Source organism: Pimephales promelas, chromosome 10 (assembly GCF_988280905.1).
Source record: "Pimephales promelas chromosome 10, fPimPro1.hap1.1, whole genome shotgun sequence".
NCBI lineage: Eukaryota > Metazoa > Chordata > Actinopteri > Cypriniformes > Leuciscidae > Pimephales > Pimephales promelas.
Window position 1 is genome coordinate 25,390,750 of NC_142778.1, and position 23,678 is coordinate 25,414,427.

At 37.5% G+C, this 23,678-nt stretch overlaps 1 protein-coding gene across 3 annotated transcripts in view; it reads left to right on the forward strand.

The window, feature by feature from the left end:
- Window positions 1-23,678, forward strand: part of tbxas1 (thromboxane A synthase 1 (platelet)) — a 76,920-nt gene that overhangs the window by 13,907 nt on the left and 39,335 nt on the right. For all 3 annotated transcript variants that reach the window (XM_039650468.2, XM_039650470.2, XM_039650469.2), the window contains one exon: window positions 17,043-17,136. In XM_039650468.2, coding sequence (XP_039506402.2) covers window positions 17,043-17,136 — 94 coding nt within the window. The remainder of the gene's footprint in view (window positions 1-17,042; window positions 17,137-23,678) is intronic.

Below are 23,678 nucleotides of genomic sequence, written 5' to 3' on the forward strand. Positions count from 1 at the left end.
TGCGTCTCCCTCAGACTGTACATGAAGCTCGGGTGCACTGATAACATATCAGCAGCGTCTTACATCATCATCATCATCATCATCACTGAACATGGCTCGACAACAGAACCGGAAGAGAATAAAATGCTGATTAAAGTCCAAAATGGACTGAATGGACCAAAAAGTATTTCCGATGCTTCAAAACATTCTAAATTCTTTCAATGGAGGGACAGAAAACTCTCCGACTAAATCTAAAATATCTTAAAGTGTTCTGAAGATGAACAGAGGTCTTAAGGGCTTGGAACAACATGAGGGTGAGTCATTAATAAAAAAAAATCATTTTTGTGTGAACCAACCCTTTAAATCTTTCAAACTTAAACAAAAATACACAAAAGCACTATTGACTGACAACAAGTTTAGTTGCCATTTCCCTCCACTCGGCTACCAACCGGATCATTGATTTGGGACCTGGATTAAATCAAAAGATCAGATCAAGAATCAAGAATAGGCAGATTTTTAGAATTTCAGTAAATAATTACTGTAAATTCAGTCTGTTCCTTACACAAAGCTGTCATTATCGCTGTGGATATACATGAATCATGTTGACCAGTTTTATGAAACATTTATGTACGTATGTACTCTTTAAAGTCCCTGTGAACCTGAAGTTGCAAACGACTTTTCTTCAGTGTTGTGACGTATTTCCGAGAGAAACGGAATACTAAATGAGGCAAAATAGTGGGCGTGGCTTTTTTTTCAACTAGCACCTGATTGGATCTAGAAAAATGGGTGTTTCATTCTGAAATGGAGGATGACGCAAGTTTACACACGCTGTCAATCAATGCTCGGTCGGCGCTCGCAAACACGCAGCTGTCAGTTGGAGGGGCGTGGTTATGGATGTTAAGGAGACACCCAAACCGTAAAGCCTACGTCATCGGGCAAGGTCCTCCAATGCAGAGGGGAGGGGCATTTTCAAAATTTGATTAAAGATTACGAAGCCAAAAATTTTTTGTGTGTGGATTGACTTGCATGTATGAATTGCTCACCACAAAACGATCAATTTAGGCAAACAAAGTAAGTATGGTCAATTTTGATTTCATAGGGACTTTAAAGCTCATTATTAAAGCCTCATTCCTTTTTAGTAAGTCCATGGATCAATACAGCATCCAAAATGTCTCCACTGAAGAAAGAATGCCATACAGGTTTAGAATAACATAAGGGTGAGTAAATAATGACAAGTAATGTTTAAAAAAAGTTAAATAATGGCAGAATTTTTGGATGAACTATTCCTTTAAGTCATTTTCCTTTTACTGTACGTGAAGTCTGTGAGTTTTAGATTGATACAGAATCTCTCAGCCGTCTTTAACGAGACGTGCCTTAGTCCCTGCTGAGGACTGGAAATAGCACCATGTTTTGTGTGGAAAGGCTCGGAAGAACAGGATTGGGTCCTGGGGAGGTGTTATGGAACCGGAGGGACTCGCATGACTAATGCCGATGAGAGAGATGTCACAGCAGGCCCGTTCACACTTCTATTTTAGCGCCATTTTTCAGCCTATTTTTGGTTTTTGTTGTCTCACAGCTGGCTACACATGTGCACCTGCACACACAATGCACTTCAGCAGTGAGGAGGTGACAGGCCAAGATATACTCCTTTTCAAAGCTGCCTTCTCTCTTGGTTTATTCCTTTTCTCCCCTTTCTCTTCACTTTAAACAAACACATTGATGAATGGTTGACGATGGTTCGGAACCGAGAAGACACGTGAACTCCTTCTTCTGTAGTCTGACACGCACTGAAACTATAACAAGGAATACGCGTTTGTGTGTTTAATAAAGGCTGGTATGCTGAATTTTTAGTGCACATCGCATAGTGATGAGAGGAATTAGAAGTCATTAAGAAAACCCTTTAAACTCAGTGAGGGGCTTTTAACATGCAGCCATTAGTTTGCATAGTACGACGACACAGCTCGGTAAACAAGGATATCTTACATCAACTGTGTGGGTTGGTTATCTCTTCTACAGGCGGCACTCAACAATCCCTCTGGGTACAGTAACAGCACAAAACCTTGGTAAAAAAAAGATGTCTACATGAATCCATCTCCAGTTGCACACAATTCAGCTGTAAATATGCCAAGCTCTAAATCGTTCAATAATAGCTATTTAACTGTCGCAAAAGCTGCTTGCTGTTCGTTCGATGATATGCACCAATAGAACTTAGTTTCCGTTTGAAAGAGGTTTATAGACCCAAATTTGTGTGTGCATATGACCAAAAGCTTAAAGGCACTCTATAAAACCTCTAAAACCTCTTTTCCACAAGATATTGAAGCCAAAAATTTTCTTATTTTTCAAATTTTCAAAAATCCTTAATTTTGAATTAATGTAAAGCCCGAAACACACCAAGCCGACGCCGACGAACTAGCGCTGATGAAAGCCGACTGTGTTTTCGCCTCTCCTCCGCTCTAGTCGTGGTAAAAAGCTGCACTTGAACACACCGAGAGAACTACATGCGACTTTCAGCTAGAATGTGCGTTCTGCGCCTGCGTGTAATGAGCCAACTGTCTATTTCTGCAGATATATTAGTCTATATTCGTCATTCAAAAAGGAAAAACGATGCTGCCGGCTGCAGATACACATACCGTAAACAAAGCAGTGTGTGCTTACCGTTTTGAATATCAATCCTGCAAAACACTTTCTTTATTCCACCCGCTCATGTTAATATTAAAATATTAGCCAAGGAACACTCAGGTAAAATGACGTAACATAAGAACAGCCTTCTATCTTTACCGTTTTTACTTACCGTTTTTCTTTGCTTGCTGTTTTGCTTTTATTCTCGTGCACTGACTCTTTGACTAAGCTGAACAGCCAATCAGAGTTCTCTCTTTCCTAGATGGCCTGACACCGATTCAACATGTCGAATCGGGCGAAACAAAGCCGACGAGTACTATTTTCAGCCAACGGCACGGAACGGTGCGGAATACACTGAGGAAACTTAGTCGGCCGACGCACAAAAACTGCCTGACGGCCGACCATCGGCTTGGTGTGTTCTGGGCTTAAAACGCGTTGTGCAACATACAGACATAGGCAAGACGGCTTGCATGCCTATTGGCTGTCCTGCGGCAACTGCAGTAGCCTATCGAGAGAGGCCCTTGGTGACGTCAGATCTAATGGCACCCACTACGTCACCTCCCGCCTAAGCAGGCGTGGCCTGGGCCTATAAATATAGCTTGATGGCCTGATATAATCTGTTTTTTCTGATTTAATCTCTTTTTACAAATGGGGAATCTGAGGAACCTCCTTTGTCGTCGTACGACCTGGATTTTGAAATATGCATCCTTGAGGTATTTGAGATATGATAGGTTTTAGCATCAACATCTTGAATTTTCCTTTGTAAAGGGAAAAATTTAGTCGGCGGACGTCTAGTAGGGTCGCGGGTCGCCGTGAGCCTAAAGCGGAGGGTTTTGAAAAGAAGATTGTCACAGAATTTACATTTAGACGATCCTAAAACAGTCTAATGCGCATGCGAAAAACCCAAACACTTAACGCACTTACAGTGAAGATGTAGCTCGCAATTAAGCGAGGGCATGACAGAGAGCAACAAAAATATTCCATTGCACTGCAAGAACAAATTTCCACTTATTTCAGGCGCTGAAGTGCAGAAGATGGCGAAGCAGTTGTGATCCGAATTTTCGGGCTCAGAAAAACCGAAAGCGAAGGGCATGAAATGGCCGCTTCGTGAAGGCAGAGAAATCCGAGGTGCAGATGGCGCGCGTGCGTAAGAGCATCAAGGCGGTGCCTCCACCATCAGCCAATGAATTGCCGTGATTCTATAAGGGCTTCAGACAATTGGCACACCCAGGGGGCATTCCCACTGCGTCTTTAAGCTACGCAGCATTGAGTGAACCTATGAAAGAGAACAGAATATTGTGAAATATTATTACAATTTGAAATAACTGTTTTCTGTTTTAAAATGTCACATGATCCTTCAGAAACTATTCTAATATGCTTATATGCTGCTCAGATCAGAGGCTTCATTGTGTATGACTCGGAGTCCTGCATATGATTGATTATGTGACAAACAGAGAATCTTTGAAATGCGTAGCTGTGAGCATGTGTCAAACTGGATGCCCCTGTATGAGCCCCTGTGTGGAGGAATGACTCAATGACACAAATCTCTTTTGTGTTTCTTAAAGTCCCCCTGTGGCGAAAATCAAGCTTTTAATGTTGTTTACAGTGTTGGGAAAATTCACTTTCTACATGAACTAGTTCAAAGTTAAAGGGTTAGTTCACCCAAAAATGAAAATTCTGTCAGTATTTACTCACCCTCATGTTGTTCCAAACCTCTATGTGTTTATTTGTTCTGCTGAACACAAAGGAAGATATTTGGAAGAATGTTTTAATCAAACAGATCTCATTCCCCATTGACTACCATATGTATTTTTTCTTACTATGGTAGTCAATGGGGAATGAGATCTGTTTGATTAAAACGTTCTTCCAAATATCTTCCTTTGTGTTCAGCAGAACAAATGAACACATAGAGGTTTGGAACAACATGAGGGTGAGTAAATACTGACAGAATTTTCATTTTTGGGTGAACTAACCCTTTAAGTTCACACATTCTAAAATGAACAAGTTCAGTTGATAGTTCATACTTCAAAAATGAAATAGTTCATTCATAGTTCTTTTTTTTTCTTTTTTTTTTTTTTGCACGCTTTTTTTTTCCACAGCCCATATACAACCACAGACAACAATTATTTTATCGACGGCCAGGCAAAGTTTGCACAGAAATGTACGATTTTTCCCATCCTCACGACCTTGTCCTAAAATCCATTTAAATGATCATATGACGATGCTTTGTCGACGGCGGCCGCGGTGCGACACTGGTGGCTGGTGTTGCCAGATTGGGTGTTTTTTTCGCTACAAATTAAGGCCTGTTTACGTGTGTTTTAGCCAGGTTTGCGCCTGGAAAACTCTATAGAAATCTGGCACCCTATTGTACGACGTTAAACTGAGAGAGCATGCGTTGACAGACACCAGAATGAACGCGTTCACAGCAACGTTCATCAGGCCGGCAGTAATACAGTACGTTCAGTTCACGTTCGCCTATCGTTCATTGAACACGTTCAGGCACAACACTGGTTGTTTATATGTCTATGTGGTGTTTTTAATATGCTTTAAGGTGAACCATGTGCAAATTCAAAAATCAACACTATTGCTGAGTATCATAAAGGTGAACCAAAGAGTCTCAAAAATGCAAAAAATTTGAATTTGTTGGTGTTTGTGAAGTCACAACCTCCTTGTAACTAATCATGTCAACGTGTGGATCTCTGAGCTGGTGTGAGTGAGTGGAGGCGGGGCTAATTTGCATTCATAGAACCATGTATACTAAGTGAGGCAAGGGTGTAGAGTTACATTCAAGCTCTTTTATGGCATGAAGATTTTTTTCAAGGAAAAAAAATTAATTTAAGTTTATTTTTATATAAATCTTTTTTATATTATTATTACAGTCAACCAGTATTAAAAATGAATCATTATACACATTAGATAGTCTGTGCAAATTAATAAATGATTAAGTGATCCCTAGAGGAGGTGCATAACTGTGAAATGGATATTTTAAGAGATCATTATGACGTTCTGTACAAACATAGGCTACTCTCAAACATTTGAAGGGCTATGTGCACTTTAAACATTGCATTTCCATTTACATGTTTAATTTGTGTGTTTGTATACATTTATACTTAGGATTTTAAACTCAATTGGCCCTCTGTCCTATGTTTGTTGTTAGCTGTGTGTGGATTGTAGCGCCTCCACTTCCATAGCTGATCAATTGCAGAAGCTCTCTGTGCCCAGATAAATGTGCGGTCTGAGCTCACTACAACGGCATGACCGCCAAGCATCTGATCCAGCCAGGTCTGGGTACTCCACAGGGGTGCTCATCCTGTGCCCACCATTAGACCGCTTAACCAGTTTTGGGCATCTCTTTCCCACACACTCACTCAGTAGCCCACCCAGGACCCATGGCACCATCAGCAGACAATTGAGCAGAGAACTGGCGAATAGTGATCCATGTGAATGCTGCTGCTCACTGTGGGCGTTAGTGTGTGCGTGAGAGCAAAAGAAGGGTGTTCGTGATTTTTGTGGCCATGATAAAACTCCTGTCCGATGGGCTAATCCTGGATGAATCAATGCGCTTTTATTGGTGGCTATTTTTAATAGGCTCTTACAATAGAAAAGAAATCAAATGTGTCATGGATGATCAAGAGAGACACTAGAAGCAGCTCGGAGCAATTATAGCCTGCGCTTTTATGCCCGGCAGGATCAATGTGCGTCTGAGTGTTTCAGGAGCTGTTTGCTAATACTAACTTAAAGTCTGTCTCCGACACAAACAAACTGTCTGCTACTTAAACTCTGCTACATTTCCATAAACTGAGATTGAACGTATGTTACAGTAGCATCGTGGGATGCTGTTGCGATATTGTGTAATTATGAATGTTTGTGATAGTGTATGATAAAGACATTGAGAAAGTAGGCTATTCTCGTGTATCCAGAGTTTTATTATGAGCATAAAGTCTGCTGGTGATTCTGGACGTAATAAAAGCCTGATCGTAATATATACGATTATCTATAAAAGATAAGTGTGCATCCATAGTTTATTTCGTTTTTATGGATTGTTTAAGGACGTTTAAGACAGTTTTTTTTCCCAAAAATGAGCTATATCGTAAACATATCAGAGCAAAACTCAAATAATTGTACAGGAAGTATACAGAAAACACTTAAAAAATTTGTTTAGTCTAAAAGTAGTAAATTTGCTTCTGTATTTTCTTCAGTATTTATGAATATTTATTAAAGCTGCAGTCCTTTGTTTTTTTTTGGTTTTTTTGGGGTTAAAAATGATCCACAGATGATGATGATTTAATCAGCGCGACTTACTGCAATGTCAGAACCAGAACAAATGTGGATGTTTCTTACTATTTCAGATGACATTTTGCAGTGAAAAATTCTTAGGTTGGTCACACTTCCTAAAAGAATAATCTGTGATTCTGAATGCCTAAATCCACACCGGCGCGGTGACTGACAGCCTCACAGTCTCCTCAAACATTGTGTTCATCCACGCTGTGTTCATCTGTGATAATTTCACGAATGACTGCAATTGCAGATTTCGAACAGAGATGGCGACAAAGAGGAAAAACACCAGACTGCAGCTTTAATATTATCAGAGGGTCAGTAAAGGACTATGGGCGATACATTTAAGTTACATGTCACAAATAATTGTACAAGTAAGCAATAAGGTACGAGTCTCTGTGTTGTATCGCGAATGAGTAACGGCTAAAGGACATTGTTAGGCACGATGCAAACCTTTTATAAAACGTTGACCACACAATAAAAACACTAAGGTAAAAAGATGTAAATTTACATGAAGTAAATGAAGTAAAATTACTTAAAGCCTTCCTTCTGCTAGAAAAAAAATAGTCCCTGACCATGAACAGCAACGTTTCAATATTTAATATGCATGAAAGCTCAAATAAAAACAACATAGGAACTGCTGTGTTGCTCATTGATAAATAGAACCGTCGGGTGAAGCGGTCATAGCCATGTTTTTTCATGAATAAAGCACAGCTATTGACCAATCAGAATCAAGGATTGGAACTAACCATTTTATAAATAACAATGTATTCGCTTGTAAATAATAATCCAACACATAAAGATGGAAATAATCTGGAAAGTCCCATCTGGAATTAATCAATTCACCGTTATGTCTTTAATTTATCCATAATTACCCCAAGGTCAAAATTTGAAAGACAAACAAACTTTTGTCCCAGAAAGAAAGAGTACTTGCTTAGTCTGTTTTTCCCACAGTACACTGCAAAAAAAAGTTTGCATAAAAACTGCAATAGAAAACAAGTTTATTTTACATGCCCGTTTGGTAGATCTTTTTTTTTTTTTTTTCATTTAATTTCAGACTTACTGCTTCTCAAGTAAATGTATCTTGATTTAACAATATTTAGATATTTATACTGGAAAACATTACAGAGTAAGAATATCATGTTTTGCAGTGCATTTACTTTAGTTGTAAGTGATGTTGGCAGTATTAATATTAATTCTATAACATCCAGTATAATATGACATATATTTCAGTTTGGTGGTGATGAAGAGATACTTAAAGGTGCAGTAAGCGATTTATGGTAAACGCTGTTGATATTTGAAATCCCCAAAACAAACATGCCCCTACCCAAGACGATCACACCCCTATCTTGATGTCTCCGCCCCCACATTCATGTACGCACTATGTATCACATAGCGCCCACTATAGTTGCGACTATGGTGGAACCTGCTGTGCCTGCCACCCAAGGGTATGATGTCTTCATGAATGAAAGCAATTTGTGTTAATAGGATAATTCAGGTTAATATCTAATTGTTATTTAGCTCCTCTACTCCTTTGATGGCAAAGTAATCTCTATCATCCCAAAATACAACATGAAAAGCTCCCTATATAACACGATAGTCCAAGTAATTAATATATTACAAATGTGGCAAGATTAATAGCGATCACTAAAAGGGGAACCTTAAATATAATTGGAGTTTGTTATCTCACCTTGAGCACAATATGTGAGCCGATGCTTGAAACGGGCGTCGGAGGAGCTAGGTTTAAACGTTCTAAGCTTTTAATAATAATGCAAATGAACAGATCGAGAAGAAATAAAGCAACCTCGGCGTCCGTTTTCAGGCCTCCTCGCTCCTTAAGGTCATTCCAGCACTGGAAAGCTTCCCCGATACGAATCCCCTGGCCTTTACCTCCTCTTCTTTTTTTCTTTTCTCTTTCTATAGTCATTAATGTCTGTTTGTGCACTGAGCTCTCTCTCCTCTCACATTATGAGTGTACACATCCCTTACTGCTGATTGGCCACAACAAGTGTGTTTTGATGCTCATTCACATCCAGATCCACTTCCACACACTATCAGTACTTGCAAATGAGTATCAAAATTTTATTAGCAACATTTCGGTCTCACGACCTTCATCAGGCAACAGCGTTTATTTATTTATTTATTTTAAATTGCATATTGCACCTTTAAGCTTTACTTATGGGGTTGTGTGAGTAAGTACGGTTGGAAATACTGCCTTAAAATGCTATCTACATAGGCAGCAGACAAGTTTTAGAAACAGATCCACAGTTTGAGCATCTTGATTCGTTATCAGGAGACAAAAAGCCCTTTTTCACTACAGAATCTAGACAGCAACTTTTTAGTATCTCACCCTTCTTTCACCTCACAATGTATCTGTCCTCCTTTATGACACTTTTGCCCTTAATGAGAACATTGGCTGGCCTATTCCTTCCAGCCTCTTTCTGAAAACAACACAGCGAGTCCCTTGCTGTCAGTCAGACATGGTTGTTTTAATCACTCCTTCCTTTCCAAGGACTGCTCGCTCACCCCAAAGTTACAGGTCACCCTAAACACATACATTTTTAATGACTTCATGATGTGTAAGTTTAATCCAAAGCTCAGCAAACTTTAATATCAGCCTTGGAGACAGTTGTGTTTGTGAAAGATTTCAGCTGTGCTTGTGTGCACATACATTTTTTTAAGTTTAAACATGTTTGGTATGTTTGTGTCGGTGGCCAATGGTGAACCTTCCTTACCTTGTAGGCTCTTTAAAATTTGAATTTGGGAAGGACACAGAGTAAGGCTTCGATAAATATTTAACAAGGAGACTGGATGTGAATTTTAGCGGTATTTTTTGTGGACTGTCTTCCACCCTGGCCTTTTCCCAGTATATTTAGCCTGTGGCACACCTCTCCCTTTCTCAGCCCCTGGCACAGGGCTCAGAAACGGCCAGGCGTATTCACTGATAAGCTACATCAACATCTGTTTATCTAGCCTGGAGAGACACAGAGGAGATGCCTCGCTGGATTTGTCAGTCAGCGCAGGCTCGCATTGAACTACAATTGATTGTCATGCAGTGGAGTGTTGTCTTGTGTAAACTTAATTATTGTGCTGTAGGTCTGTATAGTCAAATAATTAAATGGGCATATGCTGTAGCCTACTATACAGACATACTGTAACATTCAAAACACATGCTTTTAGTACAGAAATTGAGCTGCAAAAATGGGTTATTCAGATTCAGATAGCATCATCGTATTGGCATCAGAAACACAAGCACATTCATTTGCACTTTTAGGCGTCAGCATCTATTCAGTGTTCCACAGCACGACCAGCCATCATATATATACGTATACGGCAATGTGAGCTACAGTATGCCAGTAAACAGATGTTATTCAATCAATAGTCATTCACATATAGTGTATAGAACCACTTAAATCTTAAAAGTCTTGATTTTGTCTTCTAGAATTGGTTTTCATGCTTGAATGTTCAAAATTCATTATTTTTCCACATATTTTTCATTATTTGCTTGTCTCTTTTTGTGTGTCTGTAACGCTCTGTTTAGTCCCGATCTCTTTGAAACTTCTGAAACACACCGTGTGCTTTTAGTGTTGTGATGCAACACACTAACGCTACTCAACCAGGCATCGCCCCCTTTTTTTGTGTATGCCATAAGCGGGAATAATTTAAATGAGGAATATTGTGACGTGTGCCAAAAGAAAACTCAAGACTATAATCAATGCGTTTCAGAGAGTTCAGATACAGTGTTTAGTGATATAGAGAAGAACGTCCTTTGGACTGGACTTTTGGACTTTATAACTTGCAACATTACACATTAAAGGTATAGCGGAGGATCTTTCCGAATTTTAGAGAAGACCCGCCCTCTCCAATTTTTAAAAAAAAAATGCACATGGACAAACACAACACTCTTGCTCCCGAGAGGGAGCGTCTATTACGCCTTACACAATTATGTTGCAAATTATAAACTAACTCAAAAACATTCATAAAAAAGACAACATGTCAAATGCCCTTCCGTGTTTTATTTACTTATTATACTGATCGATTGAGTGACTGAGGACTCAAGACATGATATGTGCAACCCTGTATCACACGAAATACTGTACGTTCTGAGGGAACTATTTTGCAAATCGCAATTACGTTACATGGCAACATATAAGGAGTGCTATTACGTTGGTCCTTAACCTAATATGTCTCATTGTTAATAATACGTTATTTTTATACATATGTAATGGAGAAGTAGCTTGTTGCATTTGTGTAATAATAAACACACAAGGTTTTAGAATATGAACACATGAACACACAAGGTTTTAGAATATTTCAGGGTGATACCATTTATCATTTGGTCAAAAGGCTCCTTTAGACAAATTGAGATGTTTACCGTGTCTATGCGGGGCATGACTTGTGCCAGGGCTAGCATTGCTAAGTAGCTTGCATTAACTTTTACTAGTGATTTTAAATTGATTTCTCCAAATAGCATGACAAACTTTACCTGTCTAGTAGAATCTTCGCGACTGCGGCATCAGTGAGAAGCCCAACTTGGGGTTTTAGCGCACGCCAGCATGTGATATTAACCCAAAATCTCTCTGGTCTTGTTTCTATATTCTGTGGCCTTTCTCTTCTTATCATACACTTCGTATACATTTTTTCTCTTTCGACCCTCAACCATTTTCAAAGGAATGGCTGAAACCGCAACTCCGACATAATACACCTGAAAGTGAAAACTACATAGGGATGAGCACGTACGACGGCCTTACGTAAACATATCACCAGAATGATTGACACTTAGGTGGACCAATAGTATAGACTACCCACCCGGAAAAAGAAAATCCTCCGCTATACCTTTAAATAAAGTTACAAAAGTAAAAAAGTAAAAAAAAAAAGAAACATAATAGGACACCTTTAAAATGATAATTCACCCATAAATAAAAATTGTCATTTACCCACCCCTCATGTCGTATCAAACTGACATTTGTTTTTGTTTTTCTGTTGCTTGGATCCCAGTCTTTTGCAAAATATTGAATTTTGTGTTTCACAGAATAAAAAAAAAAATCATACAGGTTTGAAATGAATATGACAAATTATTAAAATATTTTAATAATTTTTTTAAATTATTAAATTTAAAAAAATGGGGGGGGGGCATAAATAACTTTTCTTTACTTCTTTCCTTCCTTCCATCCTTCCTTCCTTGCTTAATTACTTACTTACTTACTTACTTACTTACTTACTTACTTTGTTTAAGCGAGACAGCCCTAATGTATGTGTTGGACAAAAGCGATACAGAATATGTCTACCAAGATATCTTATTTCGAATGCATTTCATAGGAAAGACATGTACATTTATATCCAAGATAGCGAATAATTGAAAAATATGCCTTTTTTAAATACTGAAAAGATGGATTCACAATTCTATTATTTGTGTGCACTATGCATTTGAGTATTGTATTAGCCTAACAACATTCTATTGCCAAACTCTTATCTGAATCTTCTGAATGTTGCTCTCTTTTGTGTGTGAATGATCTGCTGTTAATGTTTGATCTTTTGAGACACCTTTTGATTTGGAACTTATCTGCCTTCACAATATGGAAATACCCCAAGGCGTCACTTAACTGACGCCTTGGGAAGCATTTGGACATGCTTCAATATCTGACGCTTTAGGCGCCCTTTAGCGTCAGTTAGATAACGCCCTAGGATCGCGTGTAACCTACCCCCACCCCACACCTAAACCTAACCGCGTCCTCTAACTGACGCTTTCCTTTAGCGTCAGTTAGATGACGCCGTAGGATCGCGTCATGTAAGTGACGCTAAAGGGCGCCTAAAACGTCAAATATTGAAGCATGGTCAAAGGATGAGTGAGAGTGTGGAAGGAGAATGTGTTGGGAAATATGCTACATTCTGCTTTATATGGGCTGTGACACATTTCAGTAACACCTGCTCTATGGAGCAACACATTAATTTGGATGTTCCCTAAAGAGAGTTTTGATTGAACTTCAGCAAAACTGGAACAAACTGTTGATAATGTTCCATATGTATGTTTTGAAGGACAATTCAACTTTGGTCTTGTTTTGCTAGAAGACTTTCCCACAACTATTTGAGACAGTGTAAAAATAGGAATGTGAATTGCTTTATTCAAAACTTAATTTATATAAATTGGGATAGATTTCCCTTTTGTTTTTGATGCATGGAGTTTATTTTTTTGTTGAGAGTCAAGGTAGACATTTGCCTTGGATCAGTTCTTCTTATCTCATTAAACTTTTGAAGCAAAGGGACAAAGCCTGGGCTAATCAAGGGATCGAAATTTGAAAAAATTCTGTGAGATAAAAACAAGGAAGCTTTTTCATAACCCTATACAGTTTTGGAATCAACTGAATATTTTTTTTTAATAAAGCCAATAAAATAATTTAAAAAAAAGATTCAAATTAATAATAAAAGTATTTCTAACCCTTTACTTATGTCTCATGCTTTTAACTCTTCCTCTCTATTTGGTTCCCGGCATTTCGATTCTTATAGTATCACTGGCTCTTTAAACTCCACTAATTTAAATGGTTCCTTTTCATTTAAGAAAATTATGCCTATTATGCTTTGTGATTTAGTGCTGGTCCTGATGGTCTGTAAGCTACATTTGTTAAATCTGCTGCTCATGTATTAATATATCGCCTTGCAGATCTATTTAATTTGTCTTTGTACTTGTTCTGTTTCTCATATATGGAAATAGGCAAGAGTTACCCCTCTGTTCAAATATAGAGACTCATCTGATGTGAATAATCCAATTTCTATTATTTGTTATTTTGCACAAAAAAAAAATAGAAACATGTTTTTAATCAACTATCTTTACACTGCTGATGTATTTCACATTAGTTCTGTGTTCACTTAACCAATAATGAGTTGAAAAACTGGGGATGTGTGTCTGGCAACTGGTGGTGAATACATTTGTGCTGAATTGAGAAATGATTTTGAGTCTGGACAAGGACAGATTGGGCCGGGGATTCATCGTCTTTCAGCACCAGACAAGCGTGTTAGGATGCAACGTGCTTCTGTGTAATTAAGAGCGTGTCATAAAATGAGTTATAATTCCAGGTTTTTTTTTTCTTTCGTTTTTTTTTTACAGCACGTGTTAAGACCCGCTCTCTAATCTGACAATTAATATGGTAATGAACTCCTGCCGAGCTGGAGATTATGGAAGAGATGCATGTCAGAATCTTTTGGTTACAGTACTTTTTTTTTTTTTTTTTTTTTTTTTTAGGAAGATGGTGGCAGTTAATTTTTCACCACAGTGCTGAAGTCAGAGTCTGGTATTTCCTGCTGAACACGATTAGAAAAAAAACATACAAGAGTGTGTATTCAACAATGGACACTTTTGGCACTTGGACTATATACTTGGTAAAAATATCAGTGGACATGCCTCATAGGACCATTCTTTCCATTTAATTTTGGAAATAATTTAAACATTTTTTTTTAAATCGAATAAAATGGTTGTTCAATGTAAATAAATATATTAAAAAATAATAATAAATAATGAATACTTTGAAATTGTATTTTTAGAATTAATATTAAATAATATATTCACTATTATTGAGGCAAGTTGTTGGTTGTGATGGAATTTTTGCCACAAATGAATGACAGTAGGATTTGTGTAAAATAAATATAAATCATTTTATATATATATATATATATATATATATATATATATATATATAAAATGATTTATATTTATATTTATTTTATTTATTTTATGATATATATATATATATATATATATATACACATCATAAAATAAATATTAAAATGACTCTTGTTTAGGTGTTTAGGATTTTCGTGGTTTAAAATTGAAAGCCTGGGTCTGGAACAAAGACAAAGGATTAACCAATAAAACCTATACATAAAGATAATTTGAAAAATAAAGCCACGGTAGACCATTTAATGTGATCTTCATATAACACAAAGTTGAACCTGAATTTAAATAGATTTAATTAGTTTAAAATTGAATTAGTTTAATAGAAATCAACTCCTGGGAAATTAAAATGTCTTTTGGGTGCACCTGTGTTAACGATTATTTGCACACATTTGAATAAAGTACTCGCTGTTCTCTTGGTCTGGTGGATTATTAAGACATTGTGTTTAACTTCTTGGGGACAAACATGCACTATTACCGTCTCGTCATCTCCCACGGCTCACTTCTGTTAAAAGTTGTCCAACTACTGGTGTGTCAGCAGATGCAATCCTAATGCATATAATGCAGGTCCCCTTTTCCATACTCAGAGGAAATGCAGCACTTGCCAGTGCTCTCAGATACAGCTTGTGGCATCATGCTCTCGCACAAACCATCACTTACACCCTGTCGGTTGTTGTCAATGGTCCTGGCCTGAAAACTCACTAAAGTATTGCCTTACTCATAGGGCCCAGGTAAAGAAGATACGAAAGAATATAACATGTCCATAAACATTTGTCCTGGGGCCCAGAAATTGAATCAACAGCTCTAAAATGTTCCTGTTTTCAACAAAGTTGTCTAATTAATTCATGTATAATTATGCTGGCAGCTTCTATGACTCTCATTGTAACTGAGAGATTGCACATATTATAATATTGTATATATATATATATATATATATATATACACAATTATACAATAATTTAACATTTATATTAAATTTAAAGATATATAGTTTAAAATTATATTATATAAATTACATTATTATTGTTATTAAGGGGAGACACCCCAGTTGAATAGGGGAAAAAACTAATAGATATCAGCATGAAACTTCCTCATTCAGTTGATTACTGACATTAAGCCAAATATCTTTTGTATTACAAGTTTTTAGAATATTTGTTTAAATATGCAAATTAGGTATTGTCTCATTAAAAATGTGCTAATTTGCATATATCCCAGAAGAGAAATCTGAACATTGGATAAAGCCAGATTCAAAATTCTTGTTTCATTTTGTTGACATATTAGGAGCAAAAAATTTTACTGAGGGGATTTTAGATATCTCTTTTTATCGCTCCATTAATCAGATACAACCGTCAACAGCCATAAAAAAAATCTATTTTCTCCCCATTTTTAGGTATAAAATGTTGTATAAATCAGAATCTGAATGATATATGAACCAACCCCTCAGTAAAAGCCTTTGGAATATAGATAGGAATACAACTGGAAAGCTGTATTCCTATCTATATTATTGTATATACCTATCTATACTGTCTGTAAGTGCTGCTGAAGTGGAGATTTGTGTGAGGAAAAAAAACATTTTTTGAGAAAACGGCCTTTAACCATTTAACTCTTAAATCCACTTAAATCTCATTGGCTGAGGACGTTAATTCTTTAAATGTCCCATTGTACTTTTACAATTGGTTGCTGATAAAAAAGGAAATTACCATATTTGGTTCCGACAACATTGTACAGGAGAGAGAGAGAGTTTTCCAACGGTATATTTGATGATAGGGTGCAGACAGTGATCGCGGAGCTGGATGTTGATTTAAAACGCCAACTTTTGTTGAATTTAGGGGAAATCTACAGTCACAAATAGACAATGTGTAGTAAAATAAAGACCTAATTGTGTATTTTGGACTTTTTTTTTTCACCACAAGTCTGAGAGACGACAAATAGCACAAAATCTGAAAAAACAAAACAAAAAAACTTGTTTTTGCCTGCCGTGAATCCCTTAAATAATTAATTTATCTCACTGCAGTAGGCTACTATTTACGTGCTGTATGAAGCGTGATTCCTACATATCTGCAAACATATTAAAGGGATAGTTCACTTTGAAATTAATTTTTGATATGTTTTAGCTTACCTCAAGGGCATCCACAATGTAGGTGTCTTTGTTTCCGCAGTAGTTTCAATTTTTATATTTTTGGGTCAAACCATTCGTGTCTATCTGTCATATAATGGAGGTCTATGGTCACCACTTAAAAGAGCATAAACAGAGAAGTCCAAATTAAACACGATTTAATGACTCGTAAATGTAAGTACACATTGATGGCCTAAGACACGAAATGAGCGGTTTATGTGAGAAAATGAACAGTATTTATATTGTTTTTTACCATTTACGGTCACGATTTTCAGAATAATCTTCCTATTGCCATTCTCTCTATGGCTTTCTAATGAGGCAAAATCAGACAAACTGACTCCAAATTACAGAGGTTTACACTGAATGTCTTTGTTTTTGTTTTAATAGGTATTCCATCGCCCCTTTCTCCACCTTGGAACGGTGTGGCATCAAGCACCCAAAGCCCTTTCCGTTTTTTGGGAACCTCATGATGTTTCGAAATGTAAGACCTTTTGTTTATTTTGTAATGAAACGCAAAACATTCACTCACTTTCTCACTCATACACCTTGTACCGCCCTCCTAAAGCGGGAAAAAATGATATTTCTCTCAGTAAGCCTCACTTCATTAGATGTGTTCATTAAAGATGACTCACCACTAATGACATCTAATGCCATGTGATTTCCAAACCGATTACCCTCTGTGCTGAATGATGCACTTTTACGGCGATAATATAAAAGACGGTTAGGGAGAGTGGGTGGGTTTAATATTGAAAAATTAATACTTTTAATTCCTCCGGAAAGTTTAATCTCAGTCTGAGGCTGAAATGTAGCAAATCAACAGCTACCTTGAGGATACTCATTTCTGTCTGCCTGTAGTTTAATGATAATGATTTGACGTGTATTATCGGAAATAAAGGCCAAAATTTCGATGCTGTTGGGCTGTTTAATTCCACTGAGAGGTTTAAAGCGAGACGTTTCATTTGTGAATGTGAACTGCCTGGATTCATTCAACAACCAATAAAGAGGAAGAAAATGAGGCTTATTTTTGGACGATTATAAAATTAGGGGGACATACCGAAGAAGAATACTACATTCTGTAATTCATGGTCATTTTTCATATTCACATTTCATGTTCATGTTTTATTTTGTTGAAATAAACCCCTTCTGAAAGTACACAATATTGTGAGACAGTAATACAGTATTTTCTTTACTTTGAACAGCAATTACTGATAATGATTTGAAAAAGGAATTAAGAAAGTAAAACATTTGGATACATCACCTAAATGAGAATTTGAGTGCCTGATTGCCAAGAAAATAAATGTAAAAATTCAGAAAAAAAAAAAAAAAAAATATATATATATATATATATATATATTCTAAATATATATATATATATTTAGAATAAAATATATACATATATATATATATATATACAGTATATATACAGTATATATATATATATATATATATAATTATTATTATTATTTTTTTATTTATTTTTTTTATGTCTCCAAGATTCACCTACCAGCACAATGGCATATTTTAAATAAATCTTTGATTTGAACTCTTATGCTGTTCTGGTGCTGAAGTGATTTTCAGATCAATATGTTACTGTCAGACAGCGATGGTTGACTGGACAGCATGTCGTTCACAACATTCATTTGATTCTTTCTTTCTATCACCCGCATGTGACAGGACTCCCTCTTCCTTCTCTCCCTCTCGGCCTGCCTGTCTGTTTCCCTTTATCCGTCCATTTCATCTCAATTCACGTCTTCCACGTTGGGATTAAATGTTATTAGATGGAAGTGAGAAAGGCGTAAATGAATATGCATGCATGCATAATTACTGCATGTCTAGATGAAGCTCCCCAGGTATACTAAAGTCATGTGTGTGGGTTTTGGATGCTGTTGTGCACCCCTGTCTGTGCGTATTAGTGTGTGTGTAGATTCGTGCACACGTCAGCAGACTCAGTCTCACAAACAGTGGTCTCCAGAGCATTGCTCCAGCAGAATCCTCTGACCCACTTCCACAGGCCAACCTCTCAGCTAAATCCTGTAGGTCTGTGTGTGCGACTATGCACATTTTGTATTCCTGGCACTAGAGACACATACGCAATTTTCTCTAAAGAGGCAGGTGATGGCATTTCAAGTTAGAAATTCAGTGAGACACAAAAAGAGGTAAAAGGGAGATGTTCAAAAAGAGAAAGGAAAAGGATAGCCTGCATTAGCTTAGTCAGTATTTGGGATCAGGAGTGGTTCTAGGATTAGATCTTCAGGGAGGCTTAGCCCACAGTGAGAATGTGTAGCAAGAGATCATTGCTTAAGTGGTTCCTTTTTGTGAATTGGCACCACTATTACTATAAAGTAAGTCAAACGTACCCTACCAGTTCTGGTAGGGGTCGGGTTGGTACCCAATCGATACAAAAACTTTATAAATTAGATAATGATACCAGTATTTCTGCAGTACATTTCAAATTGGTACACGTTTAGGCAACTGTTTGATTAACAGAAAATTATCATATACTGTTATATTGACATATCCAATATTTTCTTAAAGGGATACTTCACCTCTGGAAAGATGAGTGTGTATTTAAAATGGGTCATTTATGTCGAAGAAATGTGAAATTATTTTTGAATTTGGAGCTTTCTAGACTGAGAAAAGCCAGAAAATGTATTTAAGACAACAACTCCCAGAATGCACTTGCTTTGCTACCCTACCGGTAACAGAGTGCAGTAGTTAAACAACAAGTCTAGTGAATCTCGTGATGAGTCTGCCCGAAAATGTGTTTCGAGATCGCCCAAAATGTCCGGGATATGGCTTTTGCGTTCTACAGTCGCCATTCATTATGTTTACTGTGGCGAGCAGGATGAGGCAATGGTCGCGGGAGAACGACGCGAGGCTGGTGGCGTGATTACCGATGAGCGACCCCTGTGAGACGCACCGGTCTCGTATCTGTCATGGAGGAGTGGGAATTTTCTTATCAATGTTAAAACGCACATTAACGATCACTTGTTTAGCGTTCATGTAAACACTACATTCAGATTCACCAATGGAATGAATTCAGTTAGATTGAAACAAAATGTGTGCATGTAAACAATGAATGGCAACTGTAGAAAGCACAAGCTGAATCCCGGACATCACGGCCGGACATGTCCGGGAAAAAGAGGATGGTAACCCCTACTACTCAGCTTTCTCCACAGAACAAGAGCCTGCTAGCTTAGCTTCCAAAAAAGATGGCTGACACTATGTGTATATTCTGTGAGTGAGATCCCACCCTCTATGGGCGGGTTGAGAACATGCGAAACCGCCCCTACTACTGACTGTAGTCTTTAGCCTCTGGCCAAAAAATCCTTGGATGACGCAAAATGAGGATTGTGTCAAAATGAGGAATAAAGTGTTTTTATTCCTGTGATGACAATTACTCCAGTCTTCAGTGTCACATGATCCTTCAGAAATCATTATAAAATGCTGATTTGGTGCTCAATATACACTTATTAGCCTACTACTCTCAATGTTGAATATTTTTTAGAAGTATTTGATTGATAGAAGGTTCAAAGTGACAGAATTCTATTTATATTACATTGTAATTAAAAAACATTACATTAAAGACGGTATAAATGCATGTACTGTCACTTTTAATTAATATAATGTGTCTTTGCAAGATAATTTTTTTTTTTTTTTTACTGATGCCAAACTTTTGAACCAGTGGCACATATAACACATTTTTACACTGAATGTATAGTCTTAATTAAATGAGATGAAATGACAATGATATATTTGGAATGATTTGAAGAATAAAAGAAAGAGAAAAGCAAGGGTGTGGAGGAGGATCATGGGTAACAGGAAGTGATGTACAAAGATGAGCAGTGTCTGGGATACAAGGGCAGATTGAGTCACATTTAGAGAGTAGACGACAGTCTCTCGCAACCCACAGCAGCACATTATCATGACACACTCTATTACCAAATACAACACTCACAGACATGAGATTTGGTCCATTTAAGATCCTAAACAGCCCAGATGCCGTTCCAATCAACCCCCCATCCCCCCCACCACACACTTGCTTTCTCTTTATCCATAGGGGACCTTTTTGGAAAACAGAATTTGTTTTGGTATTTTAAAAATAAAAGAACTCCATTGTACTGTATGTGGGCATAGATTTTAATATTCACAACGGAAAGCTGTTACCCTAGTGAGTCAAGTCTGTTTACTTAAGCTAAGATACAAAAACAGGTAATTGTTGAAGGTTATAAAAAATGTTAACAGAAGACCATCCATCTTATACCACAGTACAAAGGTTTGTGGTCAGGTTTTGAAAGAAGTCTCTTATGCTCACCAAGGCTGCATTTATTCTTCATATTTATTTATCAAAAATACAGTAATATTCTGAAATGGTATTTCAATTTAAATTACAGTTTTGAAAACAATAGTTCTGCCCCCAAATTCACAAACACTCTATACTGCACAGACACCTCTCCTCTTCATGAGTGTACAGTACACGCCCCTTACTGCTGATTGGCTACAAATACGTTTTGGTGCTCGGTCTGATCCACAAAAGTGTTTCTCATACTAAAAATTCTTAGTAAAAAATAAATGTCTGATTCATTTTTTCCACAAAACTGGTAAGCACTTGCAAAAATGGCGAGATCTAATAAGATTGCATAATTTATAAGCAATAGTCTGCATGAAATGGTTTCTTAGATCTTGCAACTGATATGCTACATTTAGTGCTTTTGGGGAAGAAATACTTACTGGATTTGACACGTTTGTCAGGGTTATTGCATTGAATCATTGAAAGATATGTAGAGTTTTGTTTGAGGCACATAGTCAGTAGATATTTGGGCAGAATTTTTAGATCATGCTTTGTTGTTTGAATAATACCCTTAAATAAATTACTTTGGACAGACAAAATACACAAGTTCAAAGCCTACATAAATTAATCTAATCTAACTTGCAGAGACCACAGATTTTTCTTTCAGTATCGCTCCAGTATCTATTGGAATCATCTATTTCAGATTTAACCACATGTAAATGTAGAACACAAACACAAAAGAAGATATTTTGGAAGTCAGTAGGACCCCTTTGTCTAACCCGTTAACTTTCCATGTATGGCCAAAAAAGTATTTTGTTTTCTACAGAAAAAAAGTCAAAGTCATACAGGTTTGGAAGAACACGAGGATGAGTAAATGATGACTGAATTTATTTTTGGGTCACGTATCCCTTTAAATGTTTGCAGGGGGAATAGAATAGAATAGAATTTTTAAGTGTGTCTTTCACGGATTTATCCTTAAAAGTGCATATCCCACCACACCTTCCTTCACATTCTCTCTTACACACACTGATACCTCCCTGCATGACTCTGAGTGACATGAGAGATTATTACCGTCTGTGACAAAGAGAAGCAGTGCGGTGTTCAGACCTGCGCAGAGGTCAAGGTCATTCGTGTGCTAGAAAACAACTGAAAGTGGCTAATCTTTTTAAGAGAATTCCAATAGGATCGCTGACTGTCCTCTTCAGTCAGGCCCAGGCGATATTGATCGTATCCTTCCCAGATGAATCCCCAATGAAGCCAAAGGCAAGGGTGGCTCATTTATGTGAATTGAGCCTCTGGTCCTCCTGTTTAACTTCACTACGGCACTGCCAGATGCACACACGCAGCCTCTTCCGTATGACAGAACAGTAATAAAAGGCTGAAGGAGAGGACATCAGGACGGAAGGGCACACCCCACTGCTTAATGCTCACTGAGGAACACGCGCACACACATACGTCTCTGCCTAATGCCCACCAGGGAAACTGCAGGAATGGTGGGATGAAGAAGGGAGGGCAGACGGTTCGGTGCCAGCACTGTTGACTCCTTCATTAGTAGAGACAGCAGAGCCACCGGCTGCCATGCATACCAAACTAGCGCTCTTTATGTGTGTGCGTTTAACTGTCAGCACTTGATGTTCATTGTTTGCTTTGTTGCGTAACTTCTTAACCATATCCCACCTGCATAAACACAGTGCAATCTCAGAAGCCTTATGTGCAAAGTTCAATATGTTCTTCCATTTAGAATGAGGATCTAATATTATTTTTGTTATTGTGTTATGGTTAGGGATATTTCAGGATAATATTCCCAGTAGACCTCAATAAACCTTTAGAGAGCCCATAAACCTGGGGAGAACCAAGGCCAGTCAGTGTCTGCTCTTTCTTTACTGACACCTACTGGTAGATGAGGGCAGTCGCTCAGGGTGTCTTCATACAGTAATCACCTATAGCAGGGGTGTCCAGACTTGCTCCTGGAGCACCACTGTCCTGCAGAGTTTAGCTCCAACTTGCCTCAACACACCTGCCTGGAAGTAGTATACCTAGTAAGACTTTGATTTCCTAGTTTAGGTGTGTTTAATTGAGGTTGAGGCTAAACTCTGATGGGCAGTATCCTAAACAGGAGCAGGATTGGACAGCCCACAGTCTTTCTTTGGCTGCATCTGAAAACACATATACTTCCCTAACATATAGTAGGCGAATGTGACAAAGAAAGTGTGTCAGATTCTGTTGTTTGCATATGATGGACAGTTTACTATCCCATGAGCCCATGGGAGAGGAATGGCGGTGAAGTGACGCTAGACGCCAGTAACACTGGTAGCATGATTTAATTCGTACTACACACACATTTTTAGCAGTCGCAAAGTAAATACTGATTCAAAATAAGTTCCTACTCAAGAGCGTATGTGGTTTTAGACACAGCCTTAGTCTTATTAGTCGGGCTGTCAAACGATTAATCGCGATTAATCGCATCCAAAATAAAGTTTGTGTTTAAATAATATATTTGGGTGCACTGTGTATAATTATTATAATATGCTAATCTTGGAGAAAGTGCCCATCTACTGGGAACAAAAAGAAGTTTGGAAGTCTCTCTTACTCACTTTATTAGTGTTATTGCAGAATATTTGCAAACCATGAATTTAAAAAAACTGACAAGAAAAAACAAACGAGTTACCCGTAATGGTAACAAAAATAATTTAATGTAGCAATATAAATGGTAACTTGAATATTCACATGTT